The 20,515-nt window shown below is 41.8% G+C and overlaps 2 protein-coding genes across 5 annotated transcripts in view; both read right to left on the bottom strand.

The window, feature by feature from the left end:
• Nucleotides 1–20,515, bottom strand: part of AXIN1 (axin 1) — a 97,029-nt gene that overhangs the window by 37,407 nt on the left and 39,107 nt on the right. The gene's annotated exons all lie outside the window — the stretch shown is intronic.
• Nucleotides 9,735–10,084, bottom strand: LOC114503330 (guanine nucleotide-binding protein G(I)/G(S)/G(O) subunit gamma-5-like; the record flags this gene model as incomplete). The annotated part of the gene is made up of 1 exon (XM_036021163.1): nucleotides 9,735–10,084. A coding segment is annotated over one exon (300 nt), but the record flags the coding sequence as incomplete, so codon positions are not given.

Below are 20,515 nucleotides of genomic sequence, written 5' to 3'. Positions count from 1 at the left end.
CCTTCTGTGCCAGCTGGTATTGCTGGTATTGCTGGTATTCTATGGAACGGAAGCTTGTTCCTCCACCCACCTGGCAACGGCCACCTGAGTTGTCCCTGGAGTTGAAGGGTATACACCTCCCACAGTGACAGCACTTCACAATGGCAGGACCAGTTCCCACTCCATTCCGTTGCTGTGTCACAGGGGGGTGTTGGAGTCGAGACCAGAGCTGTTTCTACAGCCCTCAAGGAGCTGCCACCGAGCAAGTAGTCATCACCCAAAGGGACACCACCAGCCTTCCGAATACCATTATTCACACACAGCCTGACCCTCAGGAAGAAGAAAGGGGAACCTGCTTCCCAACCAAGCAATTCACTCCTAGAGCTCTGTCTTCTCACAGTGCAGTCTTCAAAGCCACAAGGAAATGACCAAGACAAAGGTGCCAGGTGGTTAGGATGAACACTTCTTTTCAAATTAGCTTCTGTACAAAAGGCAGGGCACCGACCCACCGATAAGATGCACTTCTGTTTTTTTGTTTTGTTTTAGCACTACTGATGACTTAGGTGCATGTTGCCCATGTTCACAAATAAACACTATCACATATAAAACAAATATCTTACCTTTGCATGCAAAGGTCAAAAAGTTTATATTAAAAAATACAATAGAAATCAAGCCAATGTCAGCTATTTTTATATCTCTATTTTATGTCCTCCATACAAAAATCAGGAATTTGGCCTTTAGGCAAATGATCAGCCAAGGTTAATAAATAGCCCCTCCATGAAGCCCCCCTTATACTCCTACTTATATATCTCCAGTAAGTTCTACTTAGATAACAGACACCTGGGGTTCCCGCTGGGGGCAGGAACAGGTGATATCAGAAGCTGAACAGGAACCACAGAGCACTTACTGACTCTTTGATAAAGCTCAGAGATCACTCAGGATTGGAGATGAAAGGCTGAGAAAATGAGTCACCTGGTTGTACCAGGTGCACGCTTCCTGTTCAGCCATCAGTCACCTGTGCCATGAGGTCACCTCATGGTTTCACACTCCTGCAGGCTTTGAATTTGTTTTTATTATATAGCTGGAGCACCCCGCCCACCACTGTGAATGAACTCTAAATTGCACAACACATCAAAGGCCAACGATGATCAAGATCAAACAGTAAGACCAGAGGATGTGTGTTCAGTGGAACAGGCACAGGCTGGGTGGTCATCCACATTTGCCCCCTCCAGAGATGGACAGCAGAGAACCCTGGCTCTAGAGAGGCTCTCAGGACCACCACTTGCCAGCTACTGACCTTGGGCAAGTCACCGTTCCTTCCCTGCAAAGTGGGACAATGGTCGCTTCTTCATCAGGGTTCCAAGAGTCTTCAGGAACAGCACACACGAAGCACAGACTGGCCACCATACAGTCCAGTCTGGGCAGTGTCCCTCACATCAAGCGGGAGAAGAACTGGGTGGTAAAGGCTACAGGTGGCAGTTAAATCCCACAATTCAAACTATCTTTCTGTGAGAGTTGATACAAATGCTAACAACCCAGATTATAAACTCTACCAGAAAAACATCCTACTCAGGGGAACCCTAGCTCACAGTTGGAAAGGCCCACTGCAGCTGGTATGAGAGTCACACAAGAGAAGGCATGGAGTGGATCCCACCTGGTGTCACTTTTTCTTTACCATAATTCTCACAGGTAGCTATAATACTCAAATTAGTAACACTTTAAAATATATGTTGAAGATACATGTTCTGAATTAGGGTCCCATTTTCAAAGGGGAAAAAGATTACATACGTGCCAAGAAGACACCTGAGGATCTAGATAAAATAGTGCTAACCACGAGCAGTGGGATAGCAGGTCATGTTTCTGCTTACCTGATTCTCTAATTTCTAATTAGAGAATCTCTAATGCACCAGTGTGTCTCCTATACAGGCACAGCTTGTTTTGTTGTGCTTTGCTTTTTTTGTGCTTCACAGATACTGCATTTTTTACAAATTAAATGTAAGAACCTCCACCAGAAAAAGATTATGACTCATTGAGGCTTAGTAATGGTTTACACTTTGTTTAGCAATAAAATATTTTTAATTAAGATATGTACATTTTTGCCCCAGCCATGTGGCTCAGTTGGTTGGAATATTGTCCCATGCACCAAAAGGTTGTGAGTTCAACCCCTGGTTAGAGCACATACCTATGTTGTGGGTTCGATCCCTGGTTGGGGTACATGAGGGGGGCAGAGGGGAAGAAGCCAATAAATGTTTATCTTTCACATCTATGTTTCTCTTTTCTCCTTCCTCTCTCTCTAAAATCAATGAATATGTCCTTGGGTAAAGATTTTTTAAAAAGGTACATACATTTTTTAGACATAATGCTATTGAACACTTAATAGGCAATAGTGTAAACATAACCTTTATATGCACTGGGAAGCCAAAAAATTTGTGACTCACTTTATTGCAATGTTTGTCTTATTGCAGTGGTCTGGAGCTGAACCCACAATATCTCTAAGGTATGCCTGTATAACTGACAATGGTGTGCATGTTATTTCTGCAGAGCAGTTATTGAAATGTATGGAACAATATATAAAGACCACTTTGAAAATTATAAAGCACTATACAGAAGTCACCTATGGAGCTTAGTAGTGAGAGTTCAAACATGGTGAGTTAACAAAACTAAAGATCCTGTTCCTCTCTACTCAGCAAACTGCACATTTAAGTCAGCTTTACCCTGTGCACCGCCAGTTTCTTAAATATCAGAGGTCTCTTCAGGGCCTGGACTTTCACAACTGTTTCACATCAGATTTTTAAGTTCACATAGATCTGATGAGGAACTTACTTTACCAGGTCTGTCCGGAAAAAGTTCAGCCATTGTTAATATAACGAGAACGATTTGCATGCGACATTGATGTAACCCGGCAGCCAAGGAGAGTGGACTGGAATGCACATGTGTCAACAATGTACTAGTCGGTGGGGATGGTAGATGCTGTTGAGTGAGCATGTGTACTGTGTGGCCATCACATTCAAAATGACTGAGCAAGTAGAGCAACGAATCTGCGTCAAATTTTGCATTAAGCTTGAACATTTCTCCACAGAAAATATTCAGATGATTCAGAAGGCCTCAGCTACAGGCAACTGGTGACTGGCAGCTTCATCATGACAATGTGCCCTCTCATGCATCATGTCTCATGCAAAGTTTTTTTGCGAAACACCAAATCACCCAGGTGACTCAGCCCCACTATAGCACAGATTTGGTGCCCCATGACTTCTGGTTTTTCCAAAACTAAAATCACCATTGAAAGGGAATGGATTTCAGACTATCGATGAGATTCAGGAAAATACAATGAGGCAGCTGATGGCAGTTGGGAGACTGTGTGAGGTCCTAAGGTGCCTACTTTGAAGAGGACTGAGGCATCATTGTCCTATGTACAATGTTTCTTATGTGTTGTATCTTCTTCAATAAATGTCTCTTTTTCTTATTACATGGCTGGATACCTTCTGGACAGGCCTCATATGTGGTAGTGGTTAAAAAGTGGGGAAAAAAAAGTTTTAAAGAGTATGTCATCATACGTTTTTAGTAAACCACTTTCACTGCAACTCAAGGTCAGCCTGCACCTGGCAATGCTCTCCCCTGGAGACCCCTGCCCCTCATTCCAGCCTTGATACCTCAAATAAAAGCTCCAAGGAATTTACCAGTGCCAATCATATTTCATAAACTCAAATAGCCACAGTAGCAATAAATTTTTAAAAGTGGCAATTCCCTGCCCTGGCTGGTGTAGCTCAGTGGATTGAACACAGGCTGTGAACCAAAGGGTCGCTGGTTCAATTCCCAGTCAGGGCACATGCCTGGGTTGCAGGCTAGGTTCCCAGTAGGGGGTGCGCAAGAAGCAAGCACACACTGATGTTTCTCTCCCTCTCTTTCTCCCTCCCTCCCCCTGTCTAAAAATAAATAAATAAAATATTTAAAAAATAAATAAAAATAAAAAATAAAAATGGCAATTCCCAACAAATTGCAGGCAATTTAGAGTAATTTACTGAGAAGTTATCTACACCTACCCCTCTGAGGTCTTTCAGACATGAACGAGAGAAACCACAGGAGACTCTAGACCTGGGTCCTTGCTGACTTCAAAACAGCAGATCGTGTGTCAGACTTGCACCTTTTAACACAGGCCGGAATCAGTCAATAACCCAAAACAAAATGCAAAAGGCTTAGGATCACATTCCAACATCCCACAAAACTCTGGTCAGGAGACCAGTTCTCAGCATGAAAAACTATAAGAAGACCAAAATAGCAACTTCTAAAAAACGTGGTTTAAAATTTTTTTAAATGTAGCCCTGGCTGGCGTAGCTCAGTGGATTGAGCGCGGGCTGGGAACCAAAGTGTCCCAGGTTCGATTCCCAGCCAGGGTACATTCCTGGGTTGCAGGCCCATAACCCCCAGCAACCGCACATTGATGCCTCCCTCCCTCCTCCCCTCCCTCTCTCTCTTCCCTCCCTAAAAATAAATAAATAAAATCTTTTAAAAAAATTTTTTAAATGTTTTTTAAATGTTTATTTATAATTATAATTATAAATTTCATCAAAGTTAAAATTCTGTTCATAAAGCAGTATGACTTGTTCCCTTAGATTTATTCAGAAATCACTATTCCAAGCTTTAAGTCACCTCTTTACTTATTGACATCATCAGATAATTCTCAAGAGGTTCTTTCTCTCTAAGCTAAGTTTGTGTGGCAGCCCTGCCCCCACGGGAACTTCGTGTCTGGTTTCCTTGACTCTGAGTCTTTGTGTGGACTGAAAACCTGGGGGAGAAACAGAAAATCTTTGGGTATTTTGTTTCTATAAGAGGTATTTGATTTTTCTGCACTTGCATGTTCTTTCTTTTTAAAAGATTTTATGTATTTATTTTTAGAGAGGAGGGGAAGGGAGGGAGAAAGCGAGGAGAAACATCAATATGTAGTTTGCCTCTCATGTGCAGCCCCTGCTAGGGTACCTGATTTGCAACCCAGGCATGTGCCCTGACTGGGAATTGAAAGGGCGTCTCTTTGGTTCTCAGGTCAGCACTCAATCCACTGAGCCACCACCAGCAGCTTGCATTTTCTTTCACAATGTTTCAAAAGGATTTTTTTTCCTTTTAAAGGAGTTTAACTTTATCCAAATGAACTTAATACGACCACCTTATGAAAAAGCTGAACTACTCAGGATCTACGTAATCATTTTGTATGTACAGAGAATGCATGGTAAAAACTGAAACAGGGAAGAATAAATAGCCTGGATGGCTTTCATATCCCAATCTTTTTGTCACCATGGAAATGTTTTATCTTTAAAGCCATCTCCAACACAGCTCTACTGTGACACCATAAAACTTACATTCCAAAGCAAATGGAATTTCAAAGAACCAAGGCAGAAGTATGACATTCCTTCAGCCTGTTCCCCTCCATCCTTGGGATCTCCACCAAGCTGTGTCTCTGCTGCAGGCCTCATCAGGTCCTGCTTAATACCGCTGTTTCCACACTGCAGACTGTAGAGGTGGTCTTGAGGGTGGGGTAGGGAGGGCTCCAGCACAGGAGCACCTATGGGTCTTTCATTTTCCGTCCCCCGCCCCAGCAATAGTCAGTGACATGGGCTCACACGTCTAAATGCTTAGCTTGCTAAAGAGAGTTGGACAGATGCTGAGCACAGCGCCTCCATATTGTGGCATGTATACATACCCTGCTTCACATAAGGGCAGTGGAGCTGAAGCTATGTGGTATGTGTTTGCTGGGTGCCATTACATTCCCCAAAGCCCTGAGTTTGGTATTCATTCATTATATTCACCCTCTTCCCCAGTGAACTTGGCCACTAATACATCCAGTCACCTTTGTCATAAGGCAAGAATATATGGATAAAGGCTTGGCTGGTAGTCCAGTTTGTTGGAGTATATATAGTCCTGATACAGCAAGGTTGCATGTTCGATCTCTAGCCAGGGCACACATGGGAAGCAACCAATGAATGCATAAATAAGTGGAACAAATAGATGTTTCTCTCTCTCTCTCAAATCAATAAATTTAAATTTTTTAAAAAAAGAATACTTGAATGGACAGAAGCAATGTAATTAAACACAAAAAATCCTAAAAATGGCCCTGACTGGTATGGCTCAGTGGGTTGGTCATCATCCCACAAACCAAAAGGTTACAGGTTCAGTTCCAGGCCAGGGCACATGCCTGAGTTGCGGGCCAGGTCCCCAATTGGGAGAGGCAATCATTCAATGCTTCTCTCCCTCTCTTTCTCCTTCCCCTCTCTCTAAAAATAGATAAAAATCTTTTTTAAAAATCCTAAAAATGTTTATAGTTATTAGTAAACATCATCTTTATATCTGAAAAATGAATATATATGAAACAAATCTAGAGTTTATAGTCAACATATACCATATTCGGTGAGACCGACCTAATTTTTTAGGTCACATCTATTTCTTATAGAAAATTTCTACTTTAAAATGTTAAGTATTAAAAATTTAAGAATATGTTAGTATTAACCTGTATATGCATAAAGACATTCTGGAAAGACACACATAATTTATCTAGATTACTTATTTTTGAATGGTGAATTCTAGCAGGGCAGATAGGCAATGTTAAGAGGGAGAATGGGGGTGGGGGGGTCCCCTGGAAAACATTTGAGTTTATAACCCATGGACATTGACTTCAGTTTCTGCTTATGCACCTGACCAGAGCAGGCCTTCAACACAGCATGTGAAAGGAGAGCCACTTGAGGGGCAAGCGACACAACCACTCTGAAGCAGAAGAGCCTCTCTGCTCAGAGGTCATCTGAAGGACCCAGAGAGATGGGAACACCCATCAGCCATCATTCATCTCTCCACAGACTTTTCTGACTCCTATTTTAAAACCACAGAACAGAATTACATAATATAAGGATTCATCAAAATCAGAGCCCTAAATAAATAGCTGATATAAAGTGAGCCTTGGATTTCTGCTTGCAAGGTAGACTAACTTATGGTGCACCAAACCCCTTATAAGGACAATCAGAAAAAAAACAAACAAAAATATTGTCATCTCATTTAAAGGCACCAGAGAACTACCATAGCAATGAGGTCTTAAGGGGCCAAACATGACAGAAAAGGGGAAGACAGAGATGTAAGTCCAATATTTAGTCCCCCTTTTCTCCTTGAGTTTATCAAGTGGTACCTCAGAGGCTGAGAATGTGGAAGTTCTCAGAATTCTTTTTTTTTTAAGATGTTCATATTTATTTTTAGAGAAAGGGAAGGGAGGGAGAAAGACAGGGAGAGAAACATCAAAGTGCAAGAAATATCGATTGGTTGCCCCTTACACACCCCCAGTTGGGGACCTGGCCTCAACCCGGGCATGTTCCCTGACGGGAACTGAAACCAGTGACCTTTCAGTTCCCAGGCTGGCACTCAATCCACTGAGCCACACCAGCCAGGGCCTCCCCAGAATTCTTAAGTGAGTGGTCTGAGTACACAGAGAGGTAGGCCCTGGTGCAGACCTCAGTCTTCCAGCTGGGAGCCCAATGGGCTGCTAGATGGGAGAAGCGATGAATCTGAAATAGACCATCCTTCTCAGCATCCAACCAGAGTGGTTCCTGATTGGAGGAAAGTGATGTGTTTTCTAATAGAAGGAAAAAAAAGGTCAAATACTTCAAATGAGCTTTAAATATTTCATATATAGTACAATGTCTGATATTTAATAAAAAATCACCCATCATACCAAGAGACAGGACCATATGACTAAGAAACAAGAGAAAGAATAGAATCAGAACCACAAAATACTCCAATTTTGAAATGATATGACATTGAAATATGTGATTAACATGTTCAATAAGTTAAAAGACAAGCCAAAGATTTTGAGCAGAGAACTGGAAGTTAAAAAAGAAAAACAGAATCAACCCTGGCCAGGTGGCTCAGTTGGTTAGAGCATCATCCTGTATACCACAAGGCTACAAGTTCGATTCTGGGTCAGGGCTCATACTTAGGCTGAGGGTTCGATTACCGGTAGGGGCGTGTACAGGAGGCAAGTGATCGATTGATGCTGCTCTCTCACAGTGATTTTCTTCTCTCTTGGAGGATTTCTTGACCCCTTCTTTTCTCTATTTATATTCACTCACTGGGGATCTCAACAAGGCTCATGGCTCTAAACAGCATCAATATACTGATTGCTTGAGAGACCAAAGCAGAAGCTATAGTGGATTTTTAAAAATTTAATCTTTGTTGTATTTTTTCCCCATTTGCAGTAGATTTTTAAACCCAATTTCAGAAACACCAAACCTCTCTGAGCTCATCACCATTACTCTCCCCATGCTGCCTATGCTCCAGCCTTGCTGCCTTTCTTGCTTTTGAGATCTGGCTTTTCCCTCTGAATGGTATCATCCTCCACCAGGCACATAGTTTGTGCTTTCACCTTCCTTAGGATTTGCTTGAAAGTCACCCTCTTGATTAAGACCCTCTCTGGCTTTTCCTGTTAAAATGGCAACCCTCGCTTTGTCCCGACTGGCCAGATGGTACTTTACTGTACATAGTATTTGTCACCATCTGAAACACTGTAGTTCACTTATTTTTTCATCTTGTACCTCCTCCTGTTAAAATGTAAACCCCATGAATGGAGGAATTTTGCCTGTTTCGGTCACGTCGGAATCTCCAGCTCCTGGAAGAGTATCTGGCACGAAGAGGGTACACAATGAATCTGTACTTCTGTCAATTCTCTGTTTAAAGGGGCAGCTATATTTGGGCAACACAACACACATACCTTTTCTTGTCTGCTCAGACACAGGTTTTCTTGAACATGTGCACCATTACCCTTTAGTCTCCCTCTGTTTTCCAAAACTCCAAAACACTATGATCACATAATAGATAGTCCATTACCAGAACAGAGATCAACTGTCCTCTCTAATGAACAAACAGCCCTCAAGAATCCAGTAAGAAACCCAGGAGTTACACAAGAGTGAGAATCAGTCTACCTCAAAATGCCAACCCTTCATCTATGTCCAACATAAGGAGGGCTAACACATGAATAAATGAGCTCCTGAGAAGTTTTATGTGTGCATATAATTTTTATTCACCAAGTGGATCTCAACAGTACTAACTAGACATCCCAAGTGAATTTTCTTTTTTTCCCCCTTTATACTAAGTATTTACTGTATTTTTTGGACCATAAGACACACCTAGGTTTTAGAAGAAAATAGGGGAAAAATTTTGAAGTAAAAAATGTGGTAAAATATTAGTAACATAAATAACATAATATTTCACATAATATTTCATGTAAATGTAAACATAACTCAATAGCAGCATTAACAACCATTATTCCTCCCAAATGGGGCGGGGGGTGCATCTTATAGTCCAAAAATACAGTATTTGTCTGTTGCTGCCAGTGTATGTAAAATAATCATCCTTGTGAAATAGAAATTCATGAATATTCTGAGAGGCAGATGTTAAGGACTGACAAAAGCAGAAGTCTAAAGTGTGGCACGTTACAGGGATAAGCTTTTGTACAGGCTTCAAATTTAGCTCTCTTCAAATATTCACTGGTTCATAAAAAGTGGTTTCAAAACACCTTCAAAAATTCACTTCACTAGGCCCTGGCTGGTGTGGCTCAGTGGATTGAGTGCAGGCTTGTTAACCAAAGGATCAATGGTTCGATTCTTGGTCAGGGCACATGCCTCGGTTACAGGCTGTGTCCTCAGTAGGGGGCACATGAGAGGCAACCACACATTGACGTGCTCCCCCTCTTCCTTCCTTCCTTCGTTCCTTCCTCCCCCCCTCTAAAAATACATACATACATACATACATACATTTTTTAAAAGAAAGATTCACTTCACTAAAAAAAGGAACCGACTTTCTGGAGTCTAAAGGGATTGGTACTTGGATACACTGCAGTCAGCAGGGGGTCATATTGAGCATTCTGCAGACAGAATTGTTTCAAACCTGCAGCCTTCTGGGAAATCTTCACACAGTTGAGGCCCGTCTCCAGCTGGAGCTGTTGAACCACTTTCTTTATAGTGGTAACACTGGAGGAACCAGGCAGAAGGTGCACGCAAAAGCTGGGCTGATTTGTTGGTAGTGGGTCTGAAGGGCCAGACAGTGGGGCAGCAAAGCCATGGGCGGGGCTCAGAACTCCCGAAGTTAATTTTCATTAAAAAGAAAGAGTCTTTTCACAATGCTACCACCTCCATATCACATAGTTATGACAGTCACGCTAGTCCTCCCCTAAATAGCTGAGCTCCCTATCTCCTTTTCTTTCACTGAATTCTTCTCAAAGACTCATTCTCTTCCTTTTGTGTTCAAAAGATAAGTTTTGCAAATGGCCCAACTCTGTAATCATAGAAACAGAGAGCAGTCTTTCTTCTACCACATGCAGGACTTCTTAGCAAACTAATTAAAAATGCTGCCCTACTGAGGAATGGGCAGGGAGCACAATACTACAAATAGAAATTTTCTGAGGGATGTTTAGGGGGATTAGACCCATAGCATCCTGTCCTCACCCACATCCAGGATAATCACATAATTCTCTATCACACACCCTTGTAGGACACACAGGACAAAGTCTCAATAAAATGAAACTGAAAGGCTCCTGATTTGGGAAAATCAGGTGCAGGGAAAGATACAGGGATTTGGACTAAAAACTGATGAATCACGTGAAAAGTCTGTATTCTCAAGTGGGAAACCCAACTCCTTCATCTATTCAGCTCTGGAATGTAACAGCCAGTCCCACAGGAAGGGGACTAAAGTTTCCCTCTCAGGGGAGAGCAAATCACCCCTGACAAAAGACCTAAAGATACTGAAATCTGGGGAACCCCCACCAAGCAAAACCAGCTGGCAGCCTGAACACACCAAGCACACCAATCAAAACGGCCTCCCACACAGCTTTCAACCAGCATCTCCAGTGCCTCACATTTAAACAAAAACAGACAGCCAGAATCATCATTTGGATAAAACTTTGAGCAAGCAAGACAGAATCCAAACCCATAACAAAGAAATTCAGAGGACCCAAACACCTTACTAAGCAGAAAGCAGGACAACAATTAACAAAATATAATTAACCTCTCCCAAAAGATTTTAAAATATTAATCCATGAACAAAAAATAAATTTTTAAGAGTGTATATTCAGAAAACAAGGGCATGGACATTTAATAGATTTGAAATCACAATTTTAGAAAATGGAAAATAGGATAATATGATTTAAAATTTGAAGGCTCATTCCAGATGGTCTGACATCTAAACAATAGGAGCTCTAAAATGAGAAAACAGAAAACATGAAGTTATCAAAGAAATAACATTTAATAGCCCTGACCACTGTGGTTCAGGTTGAACACCATCCTGCAAAGCAAAAGGTGGTTGGTTCAATTCCTGGTCAGGGCACATGCCTAGATTGAGGGTTTGGATCCCAGTTGGGGCCCATATGAGAGGCAACAGATTGATGTTTCCCTCTCACAGTGATATTTCTCTCCCTCTCTTTCTCCCTACCTTTCCCTCTCTCTAAAAATAAATATTTTTAAAAAAAAGAAAGAACATTTAACAAATTCCCAGAATAGAAGGACAAGTTTCTTCAGCACAATGAAAGAAAGAAGGAGACTTCTGGCCAAGATGGAGGCATAGGTAGACACAGTGTGCCTCCTTGTACAACGGAAAGAAGGATAACAACAAATTTAAAAACAACAACCAGAACTGCCAGAAAATTGAACTTTATGGAAGTCTGACAACCAAGGAGTTAAAGAAGAAACATTCATCCAGACTGGCAGGACAGACTGAGATGGGCAGCTAGAGGACCAGGGCCAGTAGACCAGGCAAGGCAGTGAATTGCAGACTGGGTGGTCCCACATTCGAGCGCAGATAAACCGGGAGGAACAGCTGGGGAGCGAGAGAGACCTTGAAACCCAGAGTCCAGAGTGGGAAAATTAAGTCTCAAACCTGACTGAAAACGCCTGTGGGGTTTAGGCGGCAGCTGGAGAAACTCCCAGCCTCATGAGAGAGTTTTTTGGAGAGACAACAGGGTCCTAGAACATACACAAGCCCACCCACCCAGGGAATCAGCACCAGAAGGGCCCAATTTGATTGTGAGTAGCAGGGGAAGTGACTGAAAACCGACAGAGAGCAGAGCAAGTGGCATGGTTCCCTCTCGGACCCCTCCCCCACCTACAGCATCATACACAGTGACATGTTATCCCGCCCTAGTTAACACCCAAGGCTCCACCCCTACTATGTAACAGGCACAGAGAAACAATAATAATAATAATAATAGTAATAATGGCCCCAATGAAAGAACAGATCAAATCTCCAGAAAAAATACAAGTAAGCGATGAAGAGATAGCTAACCTATCAGACACAGAGTTCAAAACATTGGTTATCAGGATGTTCACAGAATTGGTTTAGATAAAAAAATGAAGGCTATGCTAAGTGAAATAAAGGAAAATGTACAAGGAACCAACAACGGTGATGGGAAGGAAACCAGGACTCAAATCAATGCTTTAGAACAGAAGGAAGAAATAAGTACTCAACCAGAACAGAATGAAGAAAGAAGAATTCAAAACAATGAAGAGAGGCTTAGGAACCTCCAGGACATCTTTAGATGTTCCAACACCTGAATTATAGGGGTACCAGAAGGAGAAGAGGAAGAGCAACAAGTGGAAAAGGTATTTGAACAAATAATGAAGGAGAACTTACCCAATCTAGCAAAGGAAATAGACTTCCAGGAAGTTCAGGAAGCTCAGAGAGTCCCAAAGAAGTTGGACCCAAGGAAGAACACACCAAGGCACATCATAATTACATTATCCAAGATTAAAGATAAGGAGAGAATCGTAGAAGCAGCAACAGAAAAGGAGACAGTTTCTACAAAGGAGTTCCCATAAGACTGTCAGCTGATCCCTCAAAAGAAACCTTGCAAGCAAGAAGGGGCTCAAAAAAATTATTCCAAATCATGAAAGGCAAGGACCTACATCCAAGATTGCTCTATCCAGCAGAGCTTTCATTTAGAATGGAAGGGCAGATAAAGTGCTACCCAGATAAGGTCAAGTTAAAGGAGTTCATCATCACCAAGCCCTTATTATATGAAATGTTAAAGGGACTTACTTACCTAAGAAAAGAAGATAAAAAACATGTACAGTAAAATGACAGCAAACTCACTATTATTAACAACCACACCTAAAACAAAAACAAAAGCAAACTGAGCAAACAACTAGAACAGGAACAGAACCACAGAAATGGAGATCACATGGAAGGTTAGCAACAGGGGAGTGGGAGGGAGAGAGGGGAAAGGTACAGAGAATAAGTAGCATAGACAATAGGCAGAAAATAGACAGGGGGAGGGTAAGAATAGTATGGGAAATGTAGAAGCCAAAGAACTTATAAGTATGACCCATGGGCATGAACTAAAGGGGGGGAATGTGGGTGGGAGGGGATGTGCAGGGTGGAGGGAATAAAGGGGGGAAATGGGACAACTGTAATAGCATAATCAATAAAATATATTAAAAAAAAGAAAGAAAAAAAAGCCCCAGTTCCAGTCAAGATGGTGGTATAGGTAAATGTGGTATTTGAACCCTCCCACAACCACATCAACATTACAATAAACTACATGACAACTATCATTCAGAACCACCTGAAATCTGGCTAAACAGAAGTCCTACAGCTATGAATAAAAGAAGTCACAGCCCTGGCTGGGTAGTTCAGTTAGTTACAGCTTTGTCCCAAAATGCTAGGTTACAGGTTTGATCCCCACTCAGGGCACATACAATATCAGTCAATGAATGCATAAATAAGTGGGACAACAAATCAATGTCTGTCTCTCTGTTTCTCACCTTACTTCTCTCTCTAGGATCAATAAATTAAAAAAAAAAAAAAAAGTAGCAGCAGCAGCAGCAGCCACATTAAGACTGGTAGGAGGGGTGGAAACCCAGAACAGGCTGCTCCCATACCCAGGTGTGGTAGATAAAATTTAGGAGTGATACCCTGGCAGCACAGGTACCCCTGAGGAGCAAGGGGTCCCAGCCCCACACGAAGACCCCTAGCCCAGGGTTCCAGTGCCAGGAAGATAAGTCCCCGTAACTTCTGGCTGCAGAAACCAATGGAGATTGTAGCTAAGGGAAATGGAGGGCTTCTGGAGTTCCAGGCATTCCCCTTTAAGGGCCCAGGCACACACTTCCTCAGACTTACTTGCTCTGAGCTCCAGTACTGGAGCAGTACCCTCAGGGACATATGGGGAGAAACTAAGTTGTATGGCATCAAGGCAGGAGGTAGAGGAGCAGCTTTCTCCCAGAGAGAAGCCATTGTTCCTTTTCTGAGCCCTTCCCCTACAGAGCTGGCAAGCAGGCTCCATATCTCAGTCAACCTGGCTAAAGCTGTTTACCCACCCTGGTCATTCCCTGAGACTCTACCCCACCCAATTTGCAGGCCCACCCAAGCCATTTCCACTGGCTTTTTACACAAACAGCCTGTTTTGACTCTGGCTTCAGACTTTCCTAAAATCTCTCAAACAAGCAACATCTGGCCTCTGCATGCCCGTACCTCTCATTAAGTGGCCCCAGGCCCAGCATTAGCAGCAGCCAGCCTCGGTTTGCAGCCAGGCCTCTGCTGGGCACTTCCAAGCCCAGCACAAGTAGCAGCCATCTGCAGATGGCTTTGCAGCTCATGCCAGGTGGGCTGACCTTGCCCTGCACCTCCCAGGAAGGCCCAGAGCCGGTGCACAGCTTCGGACCATGTTGAAGCACCACTCAACCACCTCTACAAGGGGTGGGCTCAGTGGGCACCAGAGCCCGGTTGATGTAAGTCCTGCTTCATGGGGTCATTCTCTACACAGCTGATCCTCACAGTGGCCCCAGCCAATTGGCCTGAAGATAAATCCCTCCTACTGAGGCACAAACAGCAATCAAGGCTCAACTCCAACAGGACGGTGTACACAGCCTACACAGGTGGGCACACCTAGAGTGTCCAGCATAGGTGACTGGGGAGGCTGTACCACTGGACGCTACAAGACATCTACTACATAAAGCCTGGGAGATGTGGCAACACTATCTAATACAGAGAAACAAATTAAAGAGGCTGCCAAAATAAGGAGGCAAAAAAAAAAAGTTCCCAAATGAAAGAACAGAACAAAACTCCAAAAAAAGAACTAAACAAAATGGAGACAAGCACTCTATCAGATACAGAGTTCAAAAACAGTGGTTATGAGGATGCTCAGTGAACTTAGGGGAAGAATAGATAAATTTAGTGAGAGCTTCAACAAAGAGCTAGGAAACATAAAAATGGCGACAGAAAACCTAAAAAAAGAACCAGTCTGAAATGAAGAATACATTATAGAGAATCAACAGTGGAGCAGATGAAGCAGGGTATCAAATCAGAGATTGGGAAAATTAAAAAACAAAAAAATGGAAAGCAGCCTATCACAACAGCAAAAAGAAAAAAGAATTTTTAAAAATGAGGGTAATATAAGAAGTATCTGGGATAACTTCAAGTGTACCAACATTCATATCATGGCAGAGCCAGAAGAGAGAAAACCTATGTGGAAAAAATAAGGACAGAGCCCTGGCCAGTATGGCTCAGGTGATTAGGCATCATCCTGCAAACCAACAGGTCACAGGTTCGATTTCCAGTCAGGGCACACAACTGGGTTGTGGGTTCAGTCCCTGGTCAGGGTATGTGCAAGAGGCAACGAATCAATGTTTCTCTCTCACATCAATGTTTCTCTCCCTCCCTTACCCTCTCTCTAGATCAATTAAAAAAAAGAAATAATAATGATAGAAATTTTCCATGCCTGGTGAAGGAAATAGACATAGAAGTCCAGGAAGCACAAAGAGTCCCAGACAAGATGAACCCAAAGAGGCCCACACCAAGACACATCATAATTAAAATGCTAAAGGTTAAAGACATATAAACAATCTTTAAAGCAGCAAGAAAAAGGCAGTTAGTTATCTATAAGGGAGCTTCCATAAGACAGTCAGTTGATTTCTCAACAAAAACTTTGCAGTACAGAAGGGATTGGCAAGAAATACTCAAAGTTATGAAAAGTAAGGACCTACAACAATTTAGTAATCTTACTCTACCCAGCAAAGGTACCATTTAGAATCAAAGAACAGATAAAGAACTTCCCTGACTAGAGAAAACTAGAGTTCATCACCACCAAACCAGTATTACAAGAAATGTTAATGGGTCTTCTTTAAGAATAAAGGATAAAAAATATGAATAAAGTAGCAATAAATACATATCTATCAATAATTACTCCAGATGCAAATAATTAAGTTTGCACTTAACATGCATAAACCCAATCAAAAGGCATATGTTGGCTGAATGGATACATATGCTATCTACAAGAGACCCACTTCAGATCAAAAGACACGCACAGGCTGAAAGTAAAGGGATGGGAAAAGATATTTCATGAAAATGGAAATAGACAAACAAAAGCTGGAGTAGAAATATTTATACCAGACAAAATAAACTTTAAAACAACGACTACACAGCCAGAAATGAGAACTCAGCAATTTTATTTCTGGGTATGTATCCAAAAAACCCAAAACACTAAATCAAAAACAGATACATTCATATGTTTGTTGTAGCATTATTTGCAATAGCCAAGATATGGAAGCAACCTAAGTGCCCATAGATGAATGGATAAAGAATCAGTGCATATATACATTGGAATATGACTCAGCCATAAAAAAAAGACTCAAATCCTGCCATCTACAACAACATTGATGGACCTAAAGGCTATTGTGGTGACTGAAGTGAGTCAGACAGAGGAAGACCAAATGCCATATGAATTCACTTGTATGTGGAATCTAAAAAAAACAAAATAAATGAACAAGCAGAACAGTAACAGGCTCAAAGATACAGAGATCATTATGATGGTTGCCAGATTTGGGGAGGGGGAGGATGGGTAAAAAAGTTGAAGGGATTAAGGAGTACAAATTGGTAGTTACAGAATAGTCACAGGGATGTAAAATATAGCATATGGAATATAGTCAATAATATTCTAATAACTATGTATGGTGTCAGGTAGATACTAGATTTATCAGGGTGATCACTTAGGAAGTTATACAATATCCAATCACTAGATTGTACAAAAGGAACTAACACAATATTGCATGTCAACTGTAACTGAAAAATTTTAAAAAAGAAAAGGGAAAAAAAGAAAAAGAGCCCTGGACAGGTGGCCTACTTAAAACATCATCCCACACACAGAAGACTGCATGTTTGATCACTGGCCAGGGCACATATCTAGGTTGTGGGTTTGAGCCATGGTTGGGGCACGTACTAGAGGCAACCAATTGCCGTTTCTCTCACATCAATGTTTGTCTCTCTCTCCCCTCTTCCTCTCTTTCCTACAATGGAGTCAGGCCTCTCCAGTACAACTTCAGAAGGCAGAAGGCAATGAAGCAAATCCTTCTGAGGGAAATGCCACTCAATCTAGAATTTTAAACCCAACCAATTTCTCCTTCAAGTACTTTTTGCATCAGCAAGGCATAGCAGCCACACAGCACACCCGAAGAGCAACACTCTCACATGGAGTGGGAACAGGGAAGGTTTTGTAACATGTCTCTTAGGGAAAAAAGTTTATCTGAGTGGCTTCATAATAATGTGGAGAAGTATATATTTACAGGACTTTTTTTAAATAGTATTTTGTACTAATTTCAGGTATACAGCATAGTGGTTAGACAATTACACCCACAAGACTTTTTAAAGTAATGTAGTATAAAGAAAGATTTTTCAGAAAGTCAAATATCTAATCAAATGAAAAAATGCAACTCCAGCTGGTATGGCTCAGTGGATTCAGTGCCAGCCTGCAAACCTAAGGGTCACTGGTTCAATTCCCAGTCAGGGCACATGCCTGGGTTGCAGGCCAGGTCTACAGTAGATGGCATATGAGAGGCAACCACACATTGATATTTCTCTCCCTCTCTTTCTCCCTCCCTCCCCCTCTTTCTAGAAATAAATAAAAACTTTTTAAAAAATGCAACAATTACACTCAAAAATATTTTAAAAGATGGTACAAGAAAGAGAATGCTTGACCCAACTTGGCTCAGCAATGAAAACACCACATATGGACTTAAACTAGACCTAGGATGTATTAACGCAGTTGATTCTTGAATAACATGGGCATTAAGGACACCAGTGCCCCTGCCCAGTTGAAAATGTGCATATAACTTTTGACTCCCTAAAAACTTACTAATAGCCTACTGCTTACCACCTTACTGATAACATAATAAACAGCTGATTAACACAGATTTTTGTATGTTACAGTACTACATATGGTATTCTTCCAATAAAGTAAGCCAGAGAAAAGAAAATGTTAGGAAAATCATAAGGAAGAAAAAGCATATTTACAGTATTTATTGGGAAAAAATCTACGTATAAATGGACTCAAAGAGTTCAAACCTGTGTTGTTCAAGAATCAACTACAATTAGGATGAGGGTAGGGAATGGAAAATACCAATAAAGATTGCCTAAAAACAGCACATTACTCAGAAGGAAGGGTGTGATGGACAGAAAGTCTGTGTCCCCACAAAATCCATATATTGAAGCCCTAACCAACACTGTGGCTGTGTGTGGAGATGGGGCCTCCAAGTATGTCATAAAAGTCAAATGAGGTCTTAAGAGGAAGGCCCTAATCTGGGAGAATTAATGACCCTATCAGAAGAGACACCTGGCAGCTGCCCTCTCTGCCCACATGCACACGCTGAGGAAAGACCACGTCAGCACAGTCAGATGGCATATCTGCACGCCATGAGGAAAGGCGCCGGAATGACACCTACCTTACAGATGCCTTAACTTGGGACTGGGAGAAAGAAATGTCTGCTCTTTAAGCCCCCAAGTCGAGAATGTTTTGTTATAAGTAACCTAAGCAGACTAATACACTAGAGTAAGATACAACTGGACGTGGCCACCTTGGAAAGGCCAGGGGTGACATGGAGCTGCTAAGTTACCAGCCTTTAGCATTATTTGAATTTTTCCTTGCCTCCATTTTTTTTGTCAGACTAATTTAAAATATTGGTATAGCAGTGTAAACATTAAGAAGACCTAAGATCACACTAAAAGAAACATTCACATGCATCCTCTTTAAAGAAAAAAGTTTGAAAAGTTGCATAAAATTCAGATCTTCTTATGATACCTTTTTTCTATTTTAATAATATACTTTCTAATTATAAAGAAATATATTTTAAGGAATTTGGAAAATATAGAAAAAAGACAATAAAAAACCTATATTCTCCAACCATACCAAAACAAAAACAAAACCAAAAATTCCCTGTGCAATTAATCCTGCTATGGGACATTCAAGTTTTCTGTTCTCTATTACAAGCAAGGCTGCAAGCAACATTCTTTATGATTATTTTTCAATCTTAATTCAAGAGAAGACACTGGCCCTATTACAGACTGAAGAAAAGAAGGGCAATACAAAAAACTAAATAAATAAACCATTTAAATAACTCTAAGGTCACAACACTAGATGAATTGAGGGCCCAGAAAGGAGCAGCAGTGCCCCTGCTGCTGGGGGACTGAGGATGGTGCCCACCCAGACACAGCACACCTCTGCCCATCAAATCTGGAGGAGTCTGGTCCAAACAAAAGAGCTGAGTCCAGCTGCTACAAAAAGGTTCAACAGTTCAGAGAAGGTTCGAGGGCCAAGGCTATAATCCACCCAGTAACATGGGTCCACTGTGGGAGGGGATGTGGAGGGGAGAGGTTGAACCCCTTCACATGCAAAAACCCTATGCAGCCTCTGTGTGGCTGCTTTAAGATGATGGAACAGTGTAGAGGCCAGCCCCAGTCCCAGGTAGGGAATGAAGAGGTTTACTGAGTTTCTTCCTCAGATCAAACACTTTTTGAAATTAATGGGCTCTGAGAGGACCCTGAGGGGCTCACAAAACTGTGCATTTGTACTAATGTGTAATGGGGGAAAAATAAAGCAACACTTATTTTCTTCTACACTTCAGCCTCACACTGGTCACAGTTGAAGAAAGAATTATTAGACAGCCTTCCTTTCCTAACTGAACTACCACTATTCAGCCAAACCCCATATTTCTAGCAAGTGCAGGGTAAACTGGTATAAATGAAGCCAGGACTCTAATAAGATTAATAGAGCCCTGGCTGGTGTGGCTCAGTGGATTGAGTGCTGGCCTGAGAATCAAAAGGTCTTCAGTTCGATTCCCAGTCAGGACACATGCCTGGGTTGTAGACCAGGTCCCCAGTTGGGGGCGTGCAAGAGGCAACCGATCAACACATCTCTCACAAAACAATGTTTCCCTCCATGTCTTTCACCCTCCCTTCCCCTCTTTCTAAAAATAAATAAAATCTTTTTTAAAAAAGTTAATAAAGCCATGTGTATGAGTAAAATTCAAATCTCTGTGGCACTGGCTGGCATATTACCTTGACAATGGGGTGGTCACCGGGCAGCTGACCGATGGGTATGGCTCAGTTCCAAGAACTACATAAGGCAGGTCTGCACGCCTGCACACTGTGCTGAACATCACGTAATCACACCACCAACCCCCCATTCTCCTGAAATAGCTACGGCACTTCAGAGCCATGGGCAGCATGGTCCACACAAAGGGCGTCAGTCACCATT

Source organism: Phyllostomus discolor, chromosome 3 (genome assembly GCF_004126475.2).
Source record: "Phyllostomus discolor isolate MPI-MPIP mPhyDis1 chromosome 3, mPhyDis1.pri.v3, whole genome shotgun sequence".
Lineage (NCBI taxonomy): Eukaryota > Metazoa > Chordata > Mammalia > Chiroptera > Phyllostomidae > Phyllostomus > Phyllostomus discolor.
Note: the sequence above shows the minus strand (reverse complement) of the source record. Positions and strands in the feature narration are given on the sequence as shown.